Below are 23042 nucleotides of genomic sequence, written 5' to 3' on the forward strand. Positions count from 1 at the left end.
GTTATTAGGGTCTGGGGATGTTATGGGGTCACTGCTGGTTATTAGGGTCTGGGGATGTTATGGGGTCACCACTGGTTATTAGGGTCTGGGGATGTTATGGGGTCACTGCTGGTTATTAGGGTCTGGGGATGTTATGGGGTCACTGCTGATTATTAGGGTCTGGGGATGTTATGGGGTCACCGCTGGTTATTAGGGTCTGGGGATGTTATGGGGTCACTGCTGGTTATTAGGGTCTGGGGATGTTATGGGGTCACTGCTGGTTATTAGGATCTGGGGGTGTTATGGGGTCACTGCTGGTTATTAGGGTCTGGGGATGTTATGGGGTCACTGCTGGTTATTAGGATGTGGGGATGTTATGGGGTCACAGCTGGTTATTAGGATCTAGGGATGTTATGGGGTCACTGCTGGTTATTAGGGTCTGGGGATGTTATGGGGTCACTGCTGGTTATTAGGGTCTGGGGATGTTATGGGGTCACTGCTGGTTATTAGGATCTGGGGATGTTATGGGGTCACCGCTGGTTATTAGGATCTGGGGATGTTATGGGGTCACTGCTGGTTATTAGGGTCTGGGGGTGTTATGGGGTCACTGCTGGTTATTAGGGTCTGGGGATGTTATGGGGTCACTGCTGGTTATTAGGATCTGGGGATGTTATGGGGTCACTGCTGGTTATTAGGGTCTGGGGATGTTATGGGGTCACTGCTGGTTATTAGGATCTGGGGGTGTTATGGGGTCACTGCTGATTATTAGGGTCTGGGGATGTTATGGGGTCACTGCTGGTTATTAGGGTCTAGGGATGTTATGGGGTCACTGCTGGTTATTAGGGTCTGGGGATGTTATGGGGTCACCACTGGTTATTAGGGTCTGGGGATGTTATGGGGTCACTGCTGGTTATTAGGGTCTGGGGATGTTATGGGGTCACTGCTGGTTATTAGGGTCTGGGGATGTTATGGGGTCACTGCTGGTTATTAGGGTCTGGGGATGTTATGGGGTCACCGCTGGTTATTAGGGTCTGGGGATGTTATGGGGTCACTGCTGGTTATTAGGGTCTGGGGGTGTTATGGGGTCACCGCTGGTTATTAGGGTCTGGGGATGTTATGGGGTCACTGATGATTATTAGGATCTGGGGATGTTATGGGGTCACTGCTGGTTATTAGGATCTGGGGGTGTTATGGGGTCACTGCTGATTATTAGGGTCTGGGGATGTTTTGGGGTCACTGCTGGTTATTAGGATCTGGGGGTGTTATGGGGTCACTGCTGGTTATTAGGGTCTGGGGATGTTATGGGGTCACTGCTGGTTATTAGGATCTGGGGATGTTATGGGGTCACTGCTGGTTATTAGGGTCTGGGGATGTTATGGGGTCACTGCTGGTTATTAGGGTCTGGGGATGTTATGGGGTCACTGCTGGTTATTAGGGTCTGGGGGTGTTATGGGGTCACCGCTGGTTATTAGGATCTGAGGATGTTATGGGGTCACCGCTGGTTATTAGGGTCTGGGGATGTTATGGGGTCACTGCTGGTTATTAGGGTCTGGGGATGTTATGGGGTCACTGCTGGTCATTAGGGTCTGGGGATGTTATGGGGTCACTGCTGGTTATTAGGGTCTGGGGATGTTATGGGGTCACTGCTGGTTATTAGGGTCTGGGGATGTTATGGGGTCACTGCTGGTTATTAGGATCTGAGGATGTTATGGGGTCACAGCTGGTTATTAGGATCTGGGGATGTTATGGGGTCACCGCTGGTTATTAGGGTCTGGGGATGTTATGGGGTCACTGCTGGTTATTAGGGTCTGGGGGTGTTATGGGGTCACCGCTGGTTATTAGGATCTGGGGGTGTTATGGGGTCACTGCTGGTTATTAGGGTCTGGGGGTGTTATGGGGTCACTGCTGGTTATTAGGGTCTGGGGATGTTATGGGGTCACTGCTGATTATTAGGATCTGGGGATGTTATGGGGTCACTGCTGGTTATTAGGATCTGGGGGTGTTATGGGGTCACTGCTGGTTATTAGGGTCTGGGGATGTTATGGGGTCACTGCTGGTAATGAGGGTCTGGGGATGTTATGGGGTCACTGCTGGTTATTAGGGTCTGGGGATGTTATGGGGTCACTGCTGGTTATTAGGGTCTGGGGATGTTATGGGGTCACTGCTGGTTATTAGGGTCTGGGGATGTTATGGGGTCACCGCTGGTTATTAGGATCTGGGGATGTTATGGGGTCACTGCTGGTTATTAGGGTCTGGGGATGTTATGGGGTCACTGCTGGTTATTAGGGTCTGGGGATGTTATGGGGTCACAGCTGGTTATTAGGATCTGAGGATGTTATGGGGTCACTGCTGGTTATTAGGGTCTGGGGATGTTATGGGGTCACTGCTGGTTATTAGGGTCTGGGGATGTTATGGCGTCACAGCTGGTTATTAGGGTCTGGGGATGTTATGGGGTCACAGCTGGTTATTAGGGTCTGGGGATGTTATGGGGTCACTGCTGGTTATTAGGGTCTGGGGATGTTATGGGGTCACTGCTGGTTATTAGGGTCTGGGGATGTTATGGGGTCACTGCTGGTTATTAGGGTCTGGGGATGTTATGGGGTCACTGCTGGTTATTAGGGTCTAGGGATGTTATAGGGTCACTGCTGGTTATTAGGGTCTGGGGATGTTATGGGGTCACCACTGGTTATTAGGGTCTGGGGATGTTATGGGGTCACTGCTGGTTATTAGGGTCTGGGGATGTTATGGGGTCACTGCTGGTTATTAGGGTCTGGGGATGTTATGGGGTCACTGCTGGTTATTAGGGTCTAGGGATGTTATAGGGTCACTGCTGGTTATTAGGATCTGGGGATGTTATGGGGTCACAGCTGGTTATTAGGGTCTGGGGATGTTATGGGGTCACTGCTGGTTATTAGGGTCTGGGGATGTTATGGGGTCACTGCTGGTCATTAGGGTCTGGGGATGTTATGGGGTCACTGCTGGTTATTAGGGTCTGGGGGTGTTATGGGGTCACTGCTGGTTATTAGGGTCTGGGGATGTTATGGGGTCACTGCTGGTTATTAGGGTCTGGGGATGTTATGGGGTCACTGCTGGTTATTAGGATCTGGGGATGTTATGGGGTCACTGCTGGTTATTAGGGTCTGGGGATGTTATGGGGTCACTGCTGGTTATTAGGGTCTGGGGGTGTTATGGGGTCACTGCTGGTTATTAGAGTCTGGGGATGTTATGGGTTCACCGCTGGTTATTAGGATCTGGGGATGTTATGGGGTCACTGCTGGTTATTAGGGTCTGGGGGTGTTATGGGGTCACTGCTGGTTATTAGGGTCTGGGGATGTTATAGGGTCACCGCTGGTTATTAGGGTCTGGGGGTGTTATGGGGTCACTGCTGGTTATTAGGGTCTGGGGGTGTTATGGGGTCACCGCTGGTTATTAGGGTCTGGGGATGTTATGGGGTCACTGCTGGTTATTAGGATCTGGGGATGTTATGGGGTCACTGCTGGTTATTAGGGTCTGGGGATGTTATGGGGTCACTGCTGGTTATTAGGGTCTGGGGGTGTTATGGGGTCACTGCTGGTTATTAGAGTCTGGGGATGTTATGGGGTCACCGCTGGTTATTAGGATCTGGGGATGTTATGGGGTCACTGCTGGTTATTAGGGTCTGGGGGTGTTATGGGGTCACCGCTGGTTATTAGGGTCTGGGGATGTTATGGGGTCACCGCTGGTTATTAGGGTCTGGGGATGTTATGGGGTCACCGCTGGTTATTAGGGTCTGGGGATGTTATGGGGTCACCGCTGGTTACGAGGGTCTTGGGATGTTATGGGGTCACTGCTGGTTATTAGGGTCTGGGGATGTTATGGGGTCACTGCTGGTTATTAGGGTCTGGGGATGTTATGGGGTCACTGCTGGTTATTAGGGTCTGAGGATGTTATGGGGTCACTGCTGGTTATTAGGGTCTGGGGGTGTTATGGGGTCACTGCTGGTTATTAGAGTCTGGGGATGTTATGGGGTCACCGCTGGTTATTAGGGTCTGGGGATGTTATGGGGTCACTGCTGGTTATTAGGGTCTGGGGATGTTATGGGGTCACTGCTGGTTATTAGGGTCTGGGGATGTTATGGGGTCACTGCCGGTTATTAGGGTCTGGGGGTGTTATGGGGTCACTGCTGGTTATTAGGGTCTGGGGATGTTATGGGGTCACTGCTGGTTATTAGGGTCTGGGGGTGTTATGGCGTCACAGCTGGTTATTAGGGTCTGGGGATGTTATGGGGTCACTGCTGGTTATTAGAGTCTGGGGATGTTATGGCGTCACTGCTGGTTATTAGGGTCTGGGGATGTTATGGGGTCACCGCTGGTTATTAGGATCTGGGGATGTTATGGGGTCACTGCTGGTTATTAGAGTCTGGGGATGTTATGGGGTCACTGCTGGTTATTAGGGTCTGGGGATGTTATGGGGTCACTGCTGGTCATTAGGATCTGGGGATGTTATGGGGTCACTGCTGGTTATTAGGGTCTGAGGATGTTATGGGGTCACTGCTGGTTATTAGGGTCTGGGGATGTTATGGGGTCACTGCTGGTTATTAGGATCTGGGGATGTTATGGGGTCACTGCTGGTTATTAGGGTCTGGGGATGTTATGGGGTCACTGCTGGTTATTAGGATCTGAGGATGTTATGGGGTCACAGCTGGTTATTAGGGTCTGAGGATGTTATGGGGTCACTGCTGGTTATTAGGGTCTGGGGATGTTATGGGGTCACCGCCGGTTATTAGGGTCTGGGGATGTTATGGGGTCACCGCTGGTTATTAGGGTCTGGGGATGTTATGGGGTCACTGCTGGTTATTAGGATCTGAGGATGTTATGGGGTCACAGCTGGTTATTAGGATCTGAGGATGTTATGGGGTCACTGCTGGTTATTAGGGTCTGGGGATGTTATGGGGTCACAGCTGGTTATTAGGATCTGAGGATGTTATGGGGTCACTGCTGGTTATTAGGGTCTGGGGATGTTATGGGGTCACTGCTGGTTATTAGGGTCTGGGGATGTTATGGGGTCACAGCTGGTTATTAGGATCTGAGGATGTTATGGGGTCACTGCTGGTTATTAGGGTCTGGGGATGTTATTGGGTCACTGCTGGTTATTAGGATCTGGGGGTGTTATGGGGTCACTGCTGGTTATTAGGGTCTGGGGATGTTATGGGGTCACCACTGGTTATTAGGGTCTGGGGATGTTATGGGGTCACTGCTGGTTATTAGGGTCTGGGGATGTTATGGGGTCACTTCTGGTTATTAGGGTCTGGGGATGTTATGGGGTCACTGCTGGTTATTAGGGTCTGGGGATGTTATGGGGTCACTGCTGGTTATTAGGATCTGGGGATGTTATGGGGTCACTGCTGGTTATTAGGGTCTGGGGATGTTATGGGGTCACTGCTGGTTATTAGGGTCTGGGGATGTTATGGGGTCACTGCTGGTTATTAGGGTCTGGGGATGTTATAGGGTCACTGCTGGTTATTAGGGTCTGGGGATGTTATGGGGTCACCGCTGGTTATTAGGATCTGGGGATGTTATGGGGTCACTGCTGGTTATTAGGATCTGAGGATGTTATGGGGTCACCGCTGGTTATTAGGGTCTGGGGGTGTTATGGGGTCACCGCTGGTTATTAGGGTCTGGGGATGTTATGGGGTCACTGCTGGTTATTAGGGTCTGGGGATGTTATGGGGTCACCGCTGGTTATTAGGGTCTGGGGATGTTATGGGGTCACCGCTGGTTATTAGGATCTGGGGATGTTATGGGGTCACCGCCGGTTATTAGGATCTGAGGATGTTATGGGGTCACCGCTGGTTATTAGGGTCTGGGGATGTTATGGGGTCACTGCTGGTTATTAGGGTCTGGGGATGTTATGGTGTCACTGCTGGTTATTAGGGTCTGGGGATGTTATGGTGTCACTGCTGGTTATTAGGGTCTGGGGATGTTATGGGGTCACTGCTGGTTATTAGGGTCTGGGGATGTTATGGGGTCACTGCTGGTTATTAGGGTCTGGGGATGTTATGGGGTCACTGCTGGTTATTAGGGTCTGGGGATGTTATGGGGTCACTGCTGGTTATTAGGGTCTGGGGGTGTTATGGGGTCACCGCTGGTTATTAGGGTCTGGGGATGTTATGGGGTCACCGCTGGTTATTAGGGTCTGGGGATGTTATGGGGTCACTGCTGGTTATTAGGGTCTGGGGATGTTATGGGGTCACTGCTGGTTATTAGGGTCTGGGGGTGTTATGGGGTCACTGCTGGTTATTAGGGTCTGGGGATGTTATGGGGTCACTGCTGGTTATTAGGGTCTGGGGGTGTTATGGGGTCACTGCTGGTTATTAGGGTCTGGGGATGTTATGGGGTCACCGCTGGTTATGAGGGTCTGGGGATGTTATGGGGTCACTGCTGGTTATTAGGGTCTGGGGATGTTATGGGGTCACCGCTGGTTACGAGGGTCTGGGGGTGTTATGGGGTCACTGCTGGTTATTAGGATCTGGGGATGTTATGGGGTCACTGCTGGTTATTAGGATCTGAGGATGTTATGGGGTCACCGCTGGTTATTAGGGTCTGGGGATGTTATGGGGTCACTGCTGGTTATTAGGGTCTGGGGATGTTATGGGGTCACTTCTGGTTATTAGGGTCTGGGGGTGTTATGGGGTCACTGCTGGTTATTAGGGTCTGGGGATGTTATGGGGTCACTGCTGGTTATTAGGGTCTGGGGATGTTATGGGGTCACAGCTGGTTATTAGGATCTGGGGATGTTATGGGGTCACTGCTGGTTATTAGGGTCTGGGGATGTTATGGGGTCACTGCTGGTTATTAGGGTCTGGGGATGTTATGGGGTCACTGCTGGTTATTAGGGTCTGGGGATGTTATGGGGTCACCGCTGGTTATTAGGGTCTGGGGATGTTATGGGGTCACTGCTGGTTATTAGGGTCTGGGGATGTTATGGGGTCACTGCTGGTTATTAGGGTCTGGGGGTGTTATGGGGTCACTGCTGGTTATTAGAGTCTGGGGATGTTATGGGGTCACCGCTGGTTATTAGGATCTGGGGATGTTATGGGGTCACTGCTGGTTATTAGGGTCTGGGGGTGTTATGGGGTCACCGCTGGTTATTAGGGTCTGGGGATGTTATGGGGTCACTGCTGGTTATTAGGGTCTGGGGATGTTATGGGGTCACTGCTGGTTATTAGGGTCTGGGGATGTTATGGGGTCACTGCTGGTTATTAGGGTCTGGGGATGTTATGGGGTCACTGCTGGTTATTAGGGTCTGGGGGTGTTATGGGGTCACTGCTGGTTATTAGAGTCTGGGGATGTTATGGGGTCACCGCTGGTTATTAGGATCTGGGGATGTTATGGGGTCACTGCTGGTTATTAGGGTCTGGGGGTGTTATGGGGTCACCGCTGGTTATTAGGGTCTGGGGATGTTATGGGGTCACTGCTGGTTATTAGGGTCTGGGGATGTTATGGGGTCACTGCTGGTTATTAGGGTCTGGGGATGTTATGGGGTCACTGCTGGTTATTAGGGTCTGGGGATGTTATGGGGTCACTGCTGGTTATTAGGATCTGAGGATGTTATGGGGTCACTGCTGGTTATTAGGGTCTGGGGATGTTATGGGGTCACTGCTGTTTATTAGGGTCTTGGGATGTTATGGGGTCACTGCTGGTTATTAGGGTCTGGGGGTGTTATGGGGTCACTGCTGGTTATTAGGGTCTGGGGGTGTTATGGGGTCACTGCTGGTTATTAGGGTCTGGGGATGTTATGGGGTCACTGCTGGTTATTAGGGTCTGGGGATGTTATGGGGTCACTGCTGGTTATTAGGGTCTGGGGATGTTATGGGGTCACTGCTGGTTATTAGGATCTGGGGATGTTATGGGGTCACTGCTGGTTATTAGGGTCTGGGGGTGTTATGGGGTCACCGCTGGTTATTAGGGTCTGGGGATGTTATGGGGTCACTGCTGGTTATTAGAGTCTGGGGATGTTATGGGGTCACCGCTGGTTATTAGGATCTGGGGATGTTATGGGGTCACTGCTGGTTATTAGGGTCTGGGGGTGTTATGGGGTCACCGCTGGTTATTAGGGTCTGGGGATGTTATGGGGTCACTGCTGGTTATTAGGGTCTGGGGATGTTATGGGGTCACTGCTGGTTATTAGGGTCTGGGGATGTTATGGGGTCACTGCTGGTTATTAGGATCTTGGGATGTTATGGGGTCACCGCTGGTTATTAGGGTCTGGGGATGTTATGGGGTCACTGCTGGTTATTAGGGTCTGGGGATGTTATGGGGTCACTGCTGGTTATTAGGATCTGGGGATGTTATGGGGTCACCGCTGGTTATTAGGGTCTGGGGATGTTATGGGGTCACTGCTGGTTATTAGGGTCTGGGGATGTTATGGGGTCACCGCTGGTTACGAGGGTCTGGGGGTGTTATGGGGTCACTGCTGGTTATTAGGATCTGGGGATGTTATGGGGTCACTGCTGGTTATTAGGGTCTGGGGATGTTATGGGGTCACTGCTGGTTATTAGGATCTGAGGATGTTATGGGGTCACTGCTGGTTATTAGGGTCTGGGGATGTTATGGGGTCACTGCTGTTTATTAGGGTCTTGGGATGTTATGGGGTCACTGCTGGTTATTAGGGTCTGGGGGTGTTATGGGGTCACTGCTGGTTATTAGGGTCTGGGGATGTTATGGGGTCACTGCTGGTTATTAGGGTCTGGGGATGTTATGGGGTCACTGCTGGTTATTAGGGTCTGGGGATGTTATGGGGTCACAGCTGGTTATTAGGGTCTGGGGGTGTTATGGGGTCACTGCTGGTTATTAGGGTCTGGGGATGTTATGGGGTCACTGCTGGTTATTAGGGTCTGGGGATGTTATGGGGTCACTGCTGGTTATTAGGGTCTGGGGATGTTATGGGGTCACTGCTGGTTATTAGAGTCTGGGGATGTTATGGGGTCACCGCTGGTTATTAGGATCTGGGGATGTTATGGGGTCACTGCTGGTTATTAGGGTCTGGGGGTGTTATGGGGTCACCGCTGGTTATTAGGGTCTGGGGATGTTATGGGGTCACTGCTGGTTATTAGGGTCTGGGGATGTTATGGGGTCACTGCTGGTTATTAGGGTCTGGGGATGTTATGGGGTCACTGCTGGTTATTAGGATCTTGGGATGTTATGGGGTCACCGCTGGTTATTAGGGTCTGGGGATGTTATGGGGTCACTGCTGGTTATTAGGGTCTGGGGATGTTATGGGGTCACTGCTGGTTATTAGGATCTGAGGATGTTATGGGGTCACTGCTGGTTATTAGGGTCTGGGGATGTTATGGGGTCACTGCTGTTTATTAGGGTCTTGGGATGTTATGGGGTCACTGCTGGTTATTAGGGTCTGGGGGTGTTATGGGGTCACTGCTGGTTATTAGGGTCTGGGGGTGTTATGGGGTCACTGCTGGTTATTAGGGTCTGGGGATGTTATGGGGTCACTGCTGGTTATTAGGGTCTGGGGATGTTATGGGGTCACTGCTGGTTATTAGGGTCTGGGGGTGTTATGGGGTCACTGCTGGTTATTAGGGTCTGGGGATTTTATGGGGTCACTGCTGGTTATTAGGGTCTGGGGATGTTATGGGGTCACTGCTGGTTATTAGGGTCTGGGGAAGTTATGGGGTCACTGCTGGTTATTAGGGTCTGGGGATGTTATGGGGTCACTGCTGGTTATTAGGGTCTGGGGATGTTATGGGGTCACTGCTGGTTATTAGGGTCTGGGGATGTTATGGGGTCACTGCTGGTTATTAGGGTCTGGGGATGTTATGGGGTCACTGCTGGTTATTAGGATCTGAGGATGTTATGGGGTCACTGCTGTTTATTAGGGTCTGGGGATGTTATGGGGTCACTGCTGGTTATTAGGGTCTGGGGATGTTATGGGGTCACTGCTGGTTATTAGGGTCTGGGGATGTTATGGGGTCACTGCTGGTTATTAGGGTCTGGGGGTGTTATGGGGTCACCGCTGGTTATTAGGGTCAGGGGATATTATGGGGTCACCGCTGGTTATTAGGGTCTGGGGGTGTTATGGGGTCACCGCTGGTTATTAGGGTCTGGGGATGTTATGGGGTCACCGCTGGTTATTAGGGTCTGGGGATGTTATGGGGTCACTGCTGGTTATTAGGGTCTGGGGATGTTATGGGGTCACCGCTGGTTATTAGGGTCTGGGGATGTTATGGGGTCACTGCTGGTTATTAGGGTCTGGGGATGTTATGGCGTCACTGCTGGTTATTAGGATCTGGGGGTGTTATGGGGTCACTGCTGGTTATTAGGGTCTGGGGATGTTATGGGGTCACTGCTGGTTATTAGGGTCTGGGGATGTTATGGGGTCACTGCTGGTTATTAGGGTCTGGGGGTGTTATGGGGTCCCTGCTGGTTATTAGGGTCTGGGGATGTTATGGGGTCACTGCTGTTTATTAGGGTCTTGGGATGTTATGGGGTCACTGCTGGTTATTAGGGTCTGGGGGTGTTATGGGGTCACTGCTGGTTATTAGGGTCTGGGGATGTTATGGGGTCACTGCTGGTTATTAGGGTCTGAGGATGTTATGAGGTCACTGCTGGTTATTAGGGTCTGGGGATGTTATGGGGTCACCGCTGGTTATTAGGGTCTGGGGATGTTATGGGGTCACTGCTGGTTATTAGGGTCTGGGGATGTTATGGGGTCACCGCTGGTTATTAGGGTCTGGGGATTTTATGGGGTCACTGCTGGTTATTAGGATCTGAGGATGTTATGGGGTCACTGCTGGTTATTAGGGTCTGGGGATGTTATGGGGTCACAGCTGGTTATTAGGGTCTGGGGATGTTATGGGGTCACTGCTGGTTATTAGGGTCTGGGGATGTTATGGGGTCACCGCTGGTTATTAGGGTCTGGGGATGTTATGGGGTCACTGCTGGTTATTAGGGTCTGGGGATGTTATGGGGTCACTGCTGGTTATTAGGATCTGAGGATGTTATGGGGTCACTGCTGGTTATTAGGGTCTGGGGATGTTATGGGGTCACTGCTGGTTATTAGGGTCTGAGGATGTTATGAGGTCACTGCTGGTTATTAGGGTCTGGGGATGTTATGGGGTCACTGCTGGTTATTAGGGTCTGGGGATGTTATGGGGTCACTGCTGGTTATTAGGATCTGGGGATGTTATGGGGTCACTGCTGGTTATTAGGGTCTGGGGATGTTATGGGGTCACTGCTGGTTATTAGGGTCTGGGGATGTTATGGGGTCACTGCTGGTTATTAGGGTCTGGGGATGTTATGGGGTCACTGCTGGTTATTAGGGTCTGGGGATGTTATGGGGTCACCGCTGGTTATTAGGGTCTGGGGATGTTATGGGGTCACTGCTGGTTATTAGGGTCTGGGGATGTTATGGGGTCACTGCTGGTTATTAGGATCTGAGGATGTTATGGGGTCACTGCTGGTTATTAGGGTCTGGGGATGTTATGGGGTCACTGCTGGTTATTAGGGTCTGAGGATGTTATGAGGTCACTGCTGGTTATTAGGGTCTGGGGATGTTATGGGGTCACAGCTGGTTATTAGGGTCTGGGGGTGTTATGGGGTCACTGCTGGTTATTAGGGTCTGGGGGTGTTATGGGGTCACTGCTGGTTATTAGGGTCTGGGGATGTTATGGGGTCACTGCGGGTTATTAGGGACTGGGGATTTTATGGGGTCACTGCTGGTTATTAGGGTCTGGGGGTGTTATGGAGTCACTGCTGGTTATTAGGGTCTGGGGATGTTTTGGGGTCACTGCTGGTTATTAGGATCTGGGGATGTTATGGGGTCACTGCTGGTTATTAGGATCTGGGGATGTTATGGGGTCACTGCTGGTTATTAGGGTCTGGGGATGTTATGGGGTCACTGCTGGTTATTAGGATCTGGGGATGTTATGGGGTCACCGCTGGTTATTAGGATCTGGGGATGTTATGGGGTCACTGCTGGTTATTAGGGTCTGGGGATGTTATGGGGTCACCGCTGGTTATTAGGGTCTGGGGATGTTATGGGGTCACTGCTGGTTATTAGAGTCTGGGGATGTTATGGGGTCACCGCTGGTTATTAGGATCTGGGGATGTTATGGGGTCACTGCTGGTTATTAGGGTCTGGGGGTGTTATGGGGTCACCGCTGGTTATTAGGGTCTGGGGATGTTATGGGGTCACTGCTGGTTATTAGGATCTGGGGATGTTATGGGGTCACTGCTGGTTATTAGGGTCTGGGGATGTTATGGGGTCACTGCTGGTTACGAGGGTCTGGGGATGTTATGGGGTCACTGCTGGTTATTAGGGTCTGGGGGTGTTATGGGGTCACTGCTGGTTATTAGGGTCTGGGGATGTTATGGGGTCACTGCTGGTTATTAGGGTCTGGGGATGTTATGGGTTCACTGCTGGTTATTAGGGTCTGGGGATGTTATGGGGTCACTGCTGGTTATTAGGATCTGGGGATGTTATGGGGTCACCGCTGGTTATTAGGGTCTGGGGGTGTTATGGGGTCACTGCTGGTTATTAGGGTCTGGGGATGTTATAGGGTCACCGCTGGTTATTAGGGTCTGGGGGTGTTATGGGGTCACTGCTGGTTATTAGGGTCTGGGGGTGTTATGGGGTCACTGCTGGTTATTAGGGTCTGGGGGTGTTATGGGGTCACCGCTGGTTATTAGGGTCTGGGGATGTTATAGGGTCACCGCTGGTTATTAGGGTCTGGGGGTGTTATGGGGTCACTGCTGGTTATTAGGGTCTGGGGATGTTATTTTGGGGATCAGTATTCCTCTAACATCTCTTCTGTATTTCCTCTTACTCGAGACTTTGAGGGAAGTTACATCAATCAGTCACAGACCCCAATCCCTTGCTCAGCCAATTACAAGGACAGATACTATGCCGATATCGAACAGGAGCGGAAGCTGCGGCGGCGGCGCGCCAGGTGAGTGCAGGCATGAACCAAACTCTAAAGGGCGGGTACATACTGTCTGCACATGAGGGCGGGTACATACTGTCTGCACATGGGGGCGGGTACATACTGTCTGCACATGGGGGCGGGTACATACTGTCTGCACATGGGGGCGGGTACATACTGTCTGCACATGGGGGCGGGTACATACTGTCTGCACATGGGGGCGGGTACATACTGTCTGCACATGGGGGCGGGTACATACCGTCTGCACATGGGGGCGGGTACATACCGTCTGCACATGGGGGCGGGTACATACTGTCTGCACATGGGGGCGGGTACATACTGTCTGCACATGGGGGCGGGTACATACTGTCTGCGCATGGGGGCGGGTACATACTGTCTGCACATGGGGGCGGGTACATGCTGTCTGCACATGGGGGCGGGTACATGCTGTGTGCATATGGGGGCGGGTACATACTGTCTGCACATGGGGGCGGGTACATACTGTCTGCACATGGGGGCGGGTAGATACTGTCTGCACATGGGGGCGGGTACATACTGTCTGCACATGGGGGCGGGTACATACTGTCTGCACAGTGGGGCGGGTACATACTGTCTGCACATGGGGGCGGGAACATACTGTCTGCACATGGGGGCGGGTACATACTGTCTGCGCATGGGGGCGGGTAAATACTGTCTGCACATGGGGGCGGGTACATACTGTCTGCGCAAGGGGACGGGTACAAACTGTCTGCACATAGGGGCGGGTAAATACTGTCTGCACATGGGAGCGGGTACATACTGTCTGCACATGGGGGCGGGAACATACTGTCTGCACATGGGGGCGGGTACATACTGTCTGCACATGGGGGCGGGTACATACTGTCTGCACATGGGGGCGGGTACATACTGTCTGCGCAAGGGGACGGGTACAAACTGTCTGCACATAGGGGCGGGTACATACTGTCTGCACATGGGAGCGGGTACATACTGTCTGCACATGGGGGCGGGTACATACCGTCTGCACATGGGGGCGGGTACATACCGTCTGCACATGGGAGCGGGTACATACTGTCTGCACAGTGGGGCGGGTACATACTGTCTGCACATGGGGGCGGGTACATACTGTCTGCGCATGGGGGCGGGTACATACTGTCTGCGCATGGGGGCGGGTACATACTGTCTGCACATGGGGGCGGGTACATGCTGTGCACATGGGGGCGGGTACATACTGTCTGCACATGGGGGCGGGTACATACTGTCTGCACATGGGGGCGGGTACATACTGTCTGCACATGGGGGCGGGTACATGCTGTCTGCACATGGGGACGGGTACATGCTGTGTGCACATGGGGGCGGGTACATACTGTCTGCACATGGGGGCGGGTACATACTGTCTGCACATGGGGGCGGGTAGATACTGTCTGCACATGGGGGCGGGTACATACTGTCTGCACATGGGGGCGGGAATATACTGTCTGCACATGGGGGCGGGTACATACTGTCTGCACATGGGGGCGGGTACATACTGTCTGCGCAAGGGGACGGGTACATACTGTCTGCACATGGGGGCGGGTACATACTGTCTGCACATGGGGGCGGGTACATACTGTCTGCACATGGGGGCGGGTACAAACTGTCTGCACATAGGGGCGGGTACATACTGTCTGCACATGGGAGCGGGTACATACTGTCTGCACATGGGGGCGGGTACATACCGTCTGCACATGGGGGCGGGTACATACCGTCTGCACATGGGAGCGGGTACATACTGTCTGCACATGGGGGCGGGTACATACTGTCTGCACATGGGAGCGGGTACATACTGTCTGCACATGGGGGCGGGTACATACTGTCTGCACATGGGGGCGGGTACATACTGTCTGCACATGGGAGCGGGTACATACTGTCTGCACATGGGGGCGGGTACATACTGTCTGCACATGGGAGCGGGTACATACTGTCTGCACATGGGGGCGGGTACATACCGTCTGCACATGGGGGCGGGTACATACTGTCTGCACATGGGGGCAGGTACATACTGTCTGCACATGGGGGCAGGTACATACTGTCTGCACATGGGGGCGGGTACATACCGTCTGCACATGGGGGCGGGTACATACTGTCTGCACATGGGGGCGGGTACATGCTGTCTGCACATGGGGGCAGGTACATACTGTCTGCACATGGGGGCGGGTACATACTGTCTGCACATGGGAGCGGGTACATACTGTCTGCACAGTGGGGCGGGTACATACTGTCTGCACATGGGGGCGGGTACATACTGCCTGCACATGGGGGCGGGTACATACTATCTGCACATGGGGGCGGGTACATACCGTCTGCACATGGGGCGGGAACATACTGTCTGCACATGGGGGCGGGTACATACTGTCTGCACATGGGGGCGGGTACATGCTGTCTGCACATGGGGGCGGGTACATACTGTCTGCACAGTGGGGTGGGTACATACTGTCTGCACATGGGGGCGGGTACATACTGTCTGTACATGGGGGCGGGTACATACTGTCTGCACATAGGGGCGGGTACATACTGTCTGCACATTGGGGCGGGTACATACTGTATGCACATGAGGGCGGGTACATACTGTCTGCACATGGGGGCGGGTACATGCTGTCTGCACATGGGGGCGGGTACATACTGTCTGCACATGGGGGCGGGTACATACTGTCTGCACATGGGGGCGGGTACATACTGTCTGCACATGGGGGCGGGTACATTCTGTCTGCACATGGGGGCGGGTACATACTGTCTGCACATGGGGGCGGGTACATACTGTCTGCACATGGGGGCGGGTACATACTGTCTGCACATGGGGGCGGGTACATACTGTCTGCACATGGGGGCAGGTACATACTGTCTGCACATGGGGGCGGGTACATACTGTCTGCACATGGGGGCAGGTACATACTGTCTGCACATGGGGGCAGGTACATGCTGTCTGCACATGGGGGCGGGTACATGCTGTCTGCACATGGGGGCGGGTACATACTGTCTGCGCATGGGGGCGGGTACATACTGTCTGCGCATGGGGGCGGGTACATACTGTCTGCGCAAGGGGACGGGTGCATACTGTCTGCCCATGGGGGCGGGTACATGCTGTCTGCACATGGGGGCGGTTACATACTGTCTGCACATGGGGGCGGGTAGATACTGTCTGCACATGGGGGCGGGTAGATACTGTCTGCACATGGGGGCGGGTACATACTGTCTGCACATGGGGGCGGGTACATACTGTCTGCACATGGGGGCGGGTACATGCTGTCTGCACATGGGGGCGGTTACATACTGTCTGCACATGGGGGCGGGTACATACTGTCTGCACATGGGGGCGGGTACATACTGTCTGCACATGGGGGCGGGTACATACTGTCTGCACATAGGGGCGGGTACATACTGTCTGCACATTGGGGCGGGTACATACTTCCTGCACATGGGGGCGGTTACATACTGTCTGCACATGGGGGTGGGTACATACTGTCTGCACATGGGGGCGGGTACATACTGTCTGCACATGGGGGCGGGTACATACTGTCTGCACATAGGGGCGGGTACATACTGTCTGCACATTGGGGCGGGTACATACTGTATGCACATGGGGGCGGGTACATACTGTATGCACATGGGGGCGGGTACATGCTGTCTGCATATGGGGGCGGGTACATACTGTCTGCACAGTGGGGCGGGTACATACTGTCTGCACATGGGGGCGGGTAGATACTGTCTGCACATGGGGGCGGGTACATAATGTCTGCACAGTGGGGCGGGTACATGCTGACTGCACATTGGGGCGAGTACATACTGTCTGCACATGGGGGCGGGTACATACTGTCTGCACATGGGGGCGGGTACATACTGTCTGCACATGGGGGCGGGTACATACTGTCTGCACATGGGGGCGGGTACATACTGTCTGCACATGGGGGCGGGTACATACTGCCTGCACATGGGGGCGGGTACATACTGTCTGCACATGGGGGCGGGTACATACCGTCTGCACATGGGGCGGGAACATACTGTCTGCACATGGGGGCGGTTACATACTGTCTGCACATGGGGGCGGGTACATGCTGTCTACACATGGGGGCGGGTACATATTGTCTGCACATGGGGGCGGGTACATGCTGTCTACACATGGGGGCGGGTACATACTGTCTGCACATGGGGGCGGGTACATACTGTCTGCACATGGGGGCAGGTACATACTGTCTGCACATTGGGGCGAGTACATACTGTCTGCACATGGGGGCGGGTACATACTGTCTGCACATGGGGGCGGGTACATACTGTCTGCACATGGGGGCGGGTACATACTGTCTGCACATGGGGGCGGGTACATACTGTCTGCACATGGGGGCGGGTACATGCTGTCTGCACATGGGGGCGGGTACATACTGTCTGCACATGGGGGCGGGTACATACTGTCTGCACATGGGGGCGGGTACATACTGTCTGCACATGGGGGCGGGTACATACTGTCTGCACATGGGGGCGGGTACATACTGTCTGCACATGGGGGCGGGTACATACTGTCTGCACATGGGGGCGGGTACATACTGTCTGCACATGGGGGCGGGTACATACTGTCTGCACATGGGGGCGGGTACATACTGCCTGCACATGGGGGCGGGTACATACTGTCTGCACATGGGGGCGGGTACATACCGTCTGCACATGGGGCGGGAACATACTGTCTGCACATGGGGGCGGTTACATACTGTCTGCACATGGGGGCGGGTACATGCTGTCTACACATGGGGGCGGGTACATACTGTCTGCACATGGGGGCGGGTACATACTGTCTGCACATGGGGGCAGGTACATACTGTCTGCACATTGGGGCGAGTACATACTGTCTGCACATGGGAGCGGGTACATGCTGTCTGCACATGGGGGCGGGAACATACTGTCTGCACATGGGGGCGGTTACATACTGTCTGCACATGGGGGCGGGTACATGCTGTCTACACATGGGGGCGGGTACATATTGTCTGCACATGGGGGCGGGTACATGCTGTCTACACATGGGGGCGGGTACATACTGTCTGCACATGGGGGCGGGTACATACTGTCTGCACATGGGGGCAGGTACATACTGTCTGCACATTGGGGCGAGTACATACTGTCTGCACATGGGAGCGGGTACATGCTGTCTGCACATGGGGGCGGGTACATGCTGTCTGCACATGGGGGCGGGTACATACTGTCTGCACATGGGGGCGGGTACATACTGTCTTCACATGGGGGCGGGTACATACTGTCTGCACATGGGGGCGGGTACATACTGTCTGCACAGTGGGGCGGGTACATACTGTCTGCACATAGGGGCGGGTTCATACTGTCTGCACATGGGGGCGGGTACATACTGTCTGCACATGGGGGCGGGTACATACTGTCTGCACATGGGGGCGGGTACATACTGTCTGCACATGGGGGCGGGTACATACTGTCTGCACAGTGGGGCGGGTACATACTGTCTGCACATATGGGCGGGTACATACTGTATGCACATGGGGGCGGGTACATACTGTCTGCACATGGGGGCGGGTACATACTGTCTGCACATGGGGGCGGGTACATACTGTCTGCACAGTGGGGCGGGTACATACTGTCTGCACATAGGGGCGGGTACATACTGTCTGTACATGGGGGCGGGTACATACTGTCTGCACATGGGGGCGGGTACATACTGTCTGCACATGGGGGCGGGTACATACTGTCTGCACATGGGGGCGGGTACATACTGTCTGCACATGGGGGCGGGTACATGCTGTCTGCACATGGGGGCGGGTACATACTGTCTGCACATGGGGGCGGGTACATACTGTCTGCACATGGGGGCGGGTACATACTGTCTGCACATGGGGGCGGGTACATACTGTCTGCACATGGGGGCGGGTACATACTGTCTGCACATGGGGGCGGGTACATACTGTCTGCACATGGGGGCGGGTACATACTGTCTGCACATGGGGGCGGGTACATACGGTCCCCACTGCTCTATGTAGTATCCAGATCCAACCTGCAGTGGTTATCACTCTGGAGAGTTTCATCTCATGACTCCTCTGGTTGGTGTATGATGGTGTATGATGGTGTATGACTCCTCATGTCTCTCCTCAGGTTGGTGTATGATGGTGTATGATGGTGTATGATGGTGTATGACTCCTCAGGCCTCTCCTCAGGTTGGTGTATGATGGTGTATGATGGTGTATGATGGTGTATGACTCCTCATGTCTCTCCTCAGGTTGGTGGATGATGGTGTATGATGGTGTATGATGGTGTATGACTCCTCATGTCTCTCCTCAGGTTGGTGTATGTGGGTGTATGATGGTGTATGACTCCTCATGCCTCTCCTCAGGTTGGTGTATGATGGTGAATGATGGTGTATGACTCCTCATGCCTCTCCTCAGGTTGGTGTATGATGGTGAATGATGGTGTATGACTCCTCATTTCTCTCCTCTGGTTGGTGTATGTGGGTGTATGATGGTGTATGACTCCTCATGTCTCTCCTCAGGTTGGTGGATGATGGTGTATGACTCCTCATGCCTCTCCTCAGGTTGGTGTATGTGGGTTTATGATGGTGTATGACTCCTCATGTATCTCCTCAGGTTGGTGTATGTGGGTTTATGATGGTGTATGACTCCTCATGCCTCTCCTCAGGTTGGTGTATGTGGGTTTATGATGGTGTATGACTCCTCATGCCTCTCCTCAGGTTGGTGTATGTGGGTTTATGATGGTGTATGACTCCTCATGCCTCTCCTCAGGTTGGTGTATGTGGGTTTATGATGGTGTATGACTCCTCATGCCTCTCCTCAGGTTGGTGTATGATGGTGTATGATGGTGTATGATGGTGTATGACTCCTCATGCCTCTCCACAGGTTGGTGTATGATGGTGTATGATGGTGTATGACTCCTCATGCCTCTCCTCAGGTTGGTGTATGATGGTGTATGACTCCTCATGTCTCTCCTCAGGTAGGTGTATGATGGTGTATGACTCCTCAGGTCTCTCCTCAGGTTGGTGTATGTGGGTTTATGATGGTGTATGACTCCTCATGCCTCTCCTCAGGTTGGTGTATGTGGGTGTATGATGGTGTATGACTCCTCATGTCTCTCCTCAGGTTGGTGTATGATGGTGTATGACTCCTCATGTCTCTCCTCAGGTTGGTGTATGATGGTGTATGATGGTGTATGACTCCTCATGTCTCTCCTCAGGTTGGTGTATGTGGGTGTATGATGGTGTATGACTCCTCATGCCTCTCCTCAGGTTGGTGTATGTGGGTTTATGATGGTGTATGACTCCTCATGCCTCTCCTCAGGTTGGTGTATGTGGGTGTATGATGGTGTATGACTCCTCATGTCTCTCCTCAGGTTGGTGTATGATGGTGTATGATGGTGTATGACTCCTCATGTCTCTCCTCTGGTTGGTGTATGATGGTGTATGATGGTGTATGACTCCTCATGTCTCTCCTCAGGTAGGTGTATGATGGTGTATGACTCCTCATGCCTCTCCTCAGGTTGGTGTATGTGGGTTTATGATGGTGTATGACTCCTCATGCCTCTCCTCAGGTTGGTGTATGTGGGTGTATGATGGTGTATGACTCCTCATGTCTCTCCTCTGGTTGGTGTATGATGGTGTATGACTCCTCATGCCTCTCCTCAGGTTGGTGGATGTGGGTGTATGATGGTGTATGACTCCTCATGTCTCTCCTCTGGTTGGTGTATGTGGGTGTATGATGGTGTATGACTCCTCATTTCTCTCCTCAGGTTGGTGTATGTGGGTGTATGATGGTGTATGACTCCTCAGGTCTCTCCTCAGGTTGGTGTATGTGGGTGTATGATGGTGTATGACTCCTCATGCCTCTCCTCAGGTTGGTGTATGATGGTGTATGACTCCTCAGGTCTCTCCTCAGGTTGGTGTATGTGGGTGTATGATGGTGTATGACTCCTCATGTCTCTCCTCAGATTGGTGTATGATGGTGTATGACTCCTCATTCCTCTCCTCTGGTTGGTGTATGATGGTGTATGTGGGTGTATGACTCCTCAGGCCTCTCCTCAGGTTGGTGTATGTGGGTGTATGATGGTGTATGACTCCTCAGGCCTCTCCTCAGGTTGGTGTATGTGGGTGTATGATGGTGTATGACTCCTCATGCCTCTCCTCAGGTTGGTGTATGTGGGTGTATGATGGTGTATGACTCCTCATTTCTCTCCTCAGGTTGGTGTATGTGGGTGTATGATGGTGTATGACTCCTCAGGCCTCTCCTCAGGTTGGTGTATGATGGTGTATGACTCCTCATGTCTCTCCTCAGGTTGGTGTATGATGGTGTATGACTCCTCAGGCCTCTCCTCAGGTTGGTGTATGTGGGTGTATGATGGTGTATGACTCCTCATTTCTCTCCTCAGGTTGGTGTATGTGGGTGTATGATGGTGTATGACTCCTCATGCCTCTCCTCTGGTTGGTGTATGTGGGTGTATGATGGTGTATGACTCCTCAGGCCTCTCCTCAGGTTGGTGTATGTGGGTGTATGATGGTGTATGACTCCTCATTTCTCTCCTCAGGTTGGTGTATGTGGGTGTATGATGGTGTATGACTCCTCAGGCCTCTCCTCAGGTTGGTGTATGTGGGTGTATGATGGTGTATGACTCCTCATTTCTCTCCTCAGGTTGGTGTATGTGGGTGTATGATGGTGTATGACTCCTCAGGTCTCTCCTCAGGTTGGTGTATGATGGTGTATGACTCCTCATGCCTCTCCTCAGGTTGGTGTATGTGGGTGTATGATGGAATATGACTCCGCATGCCTCTCCTCAGGTTGGTGTATGTGGGTGTATGATGGTGTATGACTCCTCATTTCTCTCCTCAGGTTGGTGGATGATGGTGTATGACTCCTCATGCCTCTCCTCATGTTGGTGTATGTGGGTGTATGATGGTGTATGACTCCTCATGTCTCTCCTCAGGTTGGTGTATGTGGGTGTATGATGGTGTATGACTCCTCATGCCTCTCCTCAGGTTGGTGTATGTGGGTGTATGATTGTGTATGACTCCTCATGTCTCTCCTCAGGTTGGTGTATGATGGTGTATGACTCCTCATGCCTCTCCTCAGGTTGGTGTATGTGGGTGTATGATGGTGTATCACTCCTCATGCCTCTCCTCAGGTTGGTGTATGTGGGTGTATGATGGTGTATGACTCCTCATGCCTCTCCTCAGGTTGGTGTATGTGGGTGTATGATGGTGTATGACTCCTCATGTCTCTCCTCTGGTTGGTGTGTGATGGTGTATGACTCCTCATTTCTCTCCTCAGGTTGGTGTATGTGGGTGTATGATGGTGTATGACTCCTCATGCCTCTCCTCAGGTTGGTGTATGATGGTGTATGACTCCTCATGCCTCTCCTCAGGTTGGTGTATGTGGGTGTATGATGATGTATGACTCCTCAGGCCTCTCCTCAGGTTGGTGTATGTCGGTGTATGATGGTGTATGACTCCTCATGTCTCTCCTCAGGTTGGTGTATGTGGGTGTATGATGGTGTATGACTCCTCATGCCTCTCCTCAGGTTGGTGTATGATGGTTTATGAATCCTCATGTCTCTCCTCAGGTTGGTGTATGTGGGTGTATGATGGTGTATGACTCCTCATGTCTCTCCTCAGGTTGGTGTATGATGGTGTATGATGGTGTATGACTCCTCATGTCTCTCCTCTGGTTGGTGTATGATGGTGTATGATGGTGTATGACTCCTCATGTCTCTCCTCAGGTAGGTGTATGATGGTGTATGACTCCTCATGCCTCTCCTCAGGTTGGTGTATGTGGGTTTATGATGGTGTATGACTCCTCATGCTTCTCCTCAGGTTGGTGTATGTGGGTGTATGATGGTGTATGACTCCCCATGTCTCTCCTCAGGTTGGTGTATGATGGTGTATGATGGTGTATGACTCCTCATGTCTCTCCTCAGGTTGGTGGATGTGGGTGTATGATGGTGTATGACTCCTCATGTCTCTCCTCAGGTTGGTATATGATGGTGTATGACTCCTCATGCCTCTCCTCAGGTTGGTGTATGTGGGTGTATGATGGTGTATGACTCCTCATGTCTCTCCTCAGGTTGGTGTATGATGGTGTATGACTCCTCATGCCTCTCCTCA

General features: G+C 52.7%; 1 protein-coding gene across 1 annotated transcript in view; it reads left to right on the forward strand.

Moving 5' to 3' along the window:
• Positions 1-23042, forward strand: part of LOC140106922 (vang-like protein 1) — a 136883-nt gene that overhangs the window by 74555 nt on the left and 39286 nt on the right. Inside the window, exon 6 of the mRNA XM_072131560.1 lies at positions 12805-12922. Within this exon, the coding sequence (XP_071987661.1) occupies positions 12805-12922 (118 nt within the window). The remainder of the gene's footprint in view (positions 1-12804; positions 12923-23042) is intronic.

This window comes from Engystomops pustulosus, unplaced genomic scaffold, assembly GCF_040894005.1.
Source record: "Engystomops pustulosus unplaced genomic scaffold, aEngPut4.maternal MAT_SCAFFOLD_88, whole genome shotgun sequence".
NCBI classification, from domain to species: domain Eukaryota; kingdom Metazoa; phylum Chordata; class Amphibia; order Anura; family Leptodactylidae; genus Engystomops; species Engystomops pustulosus.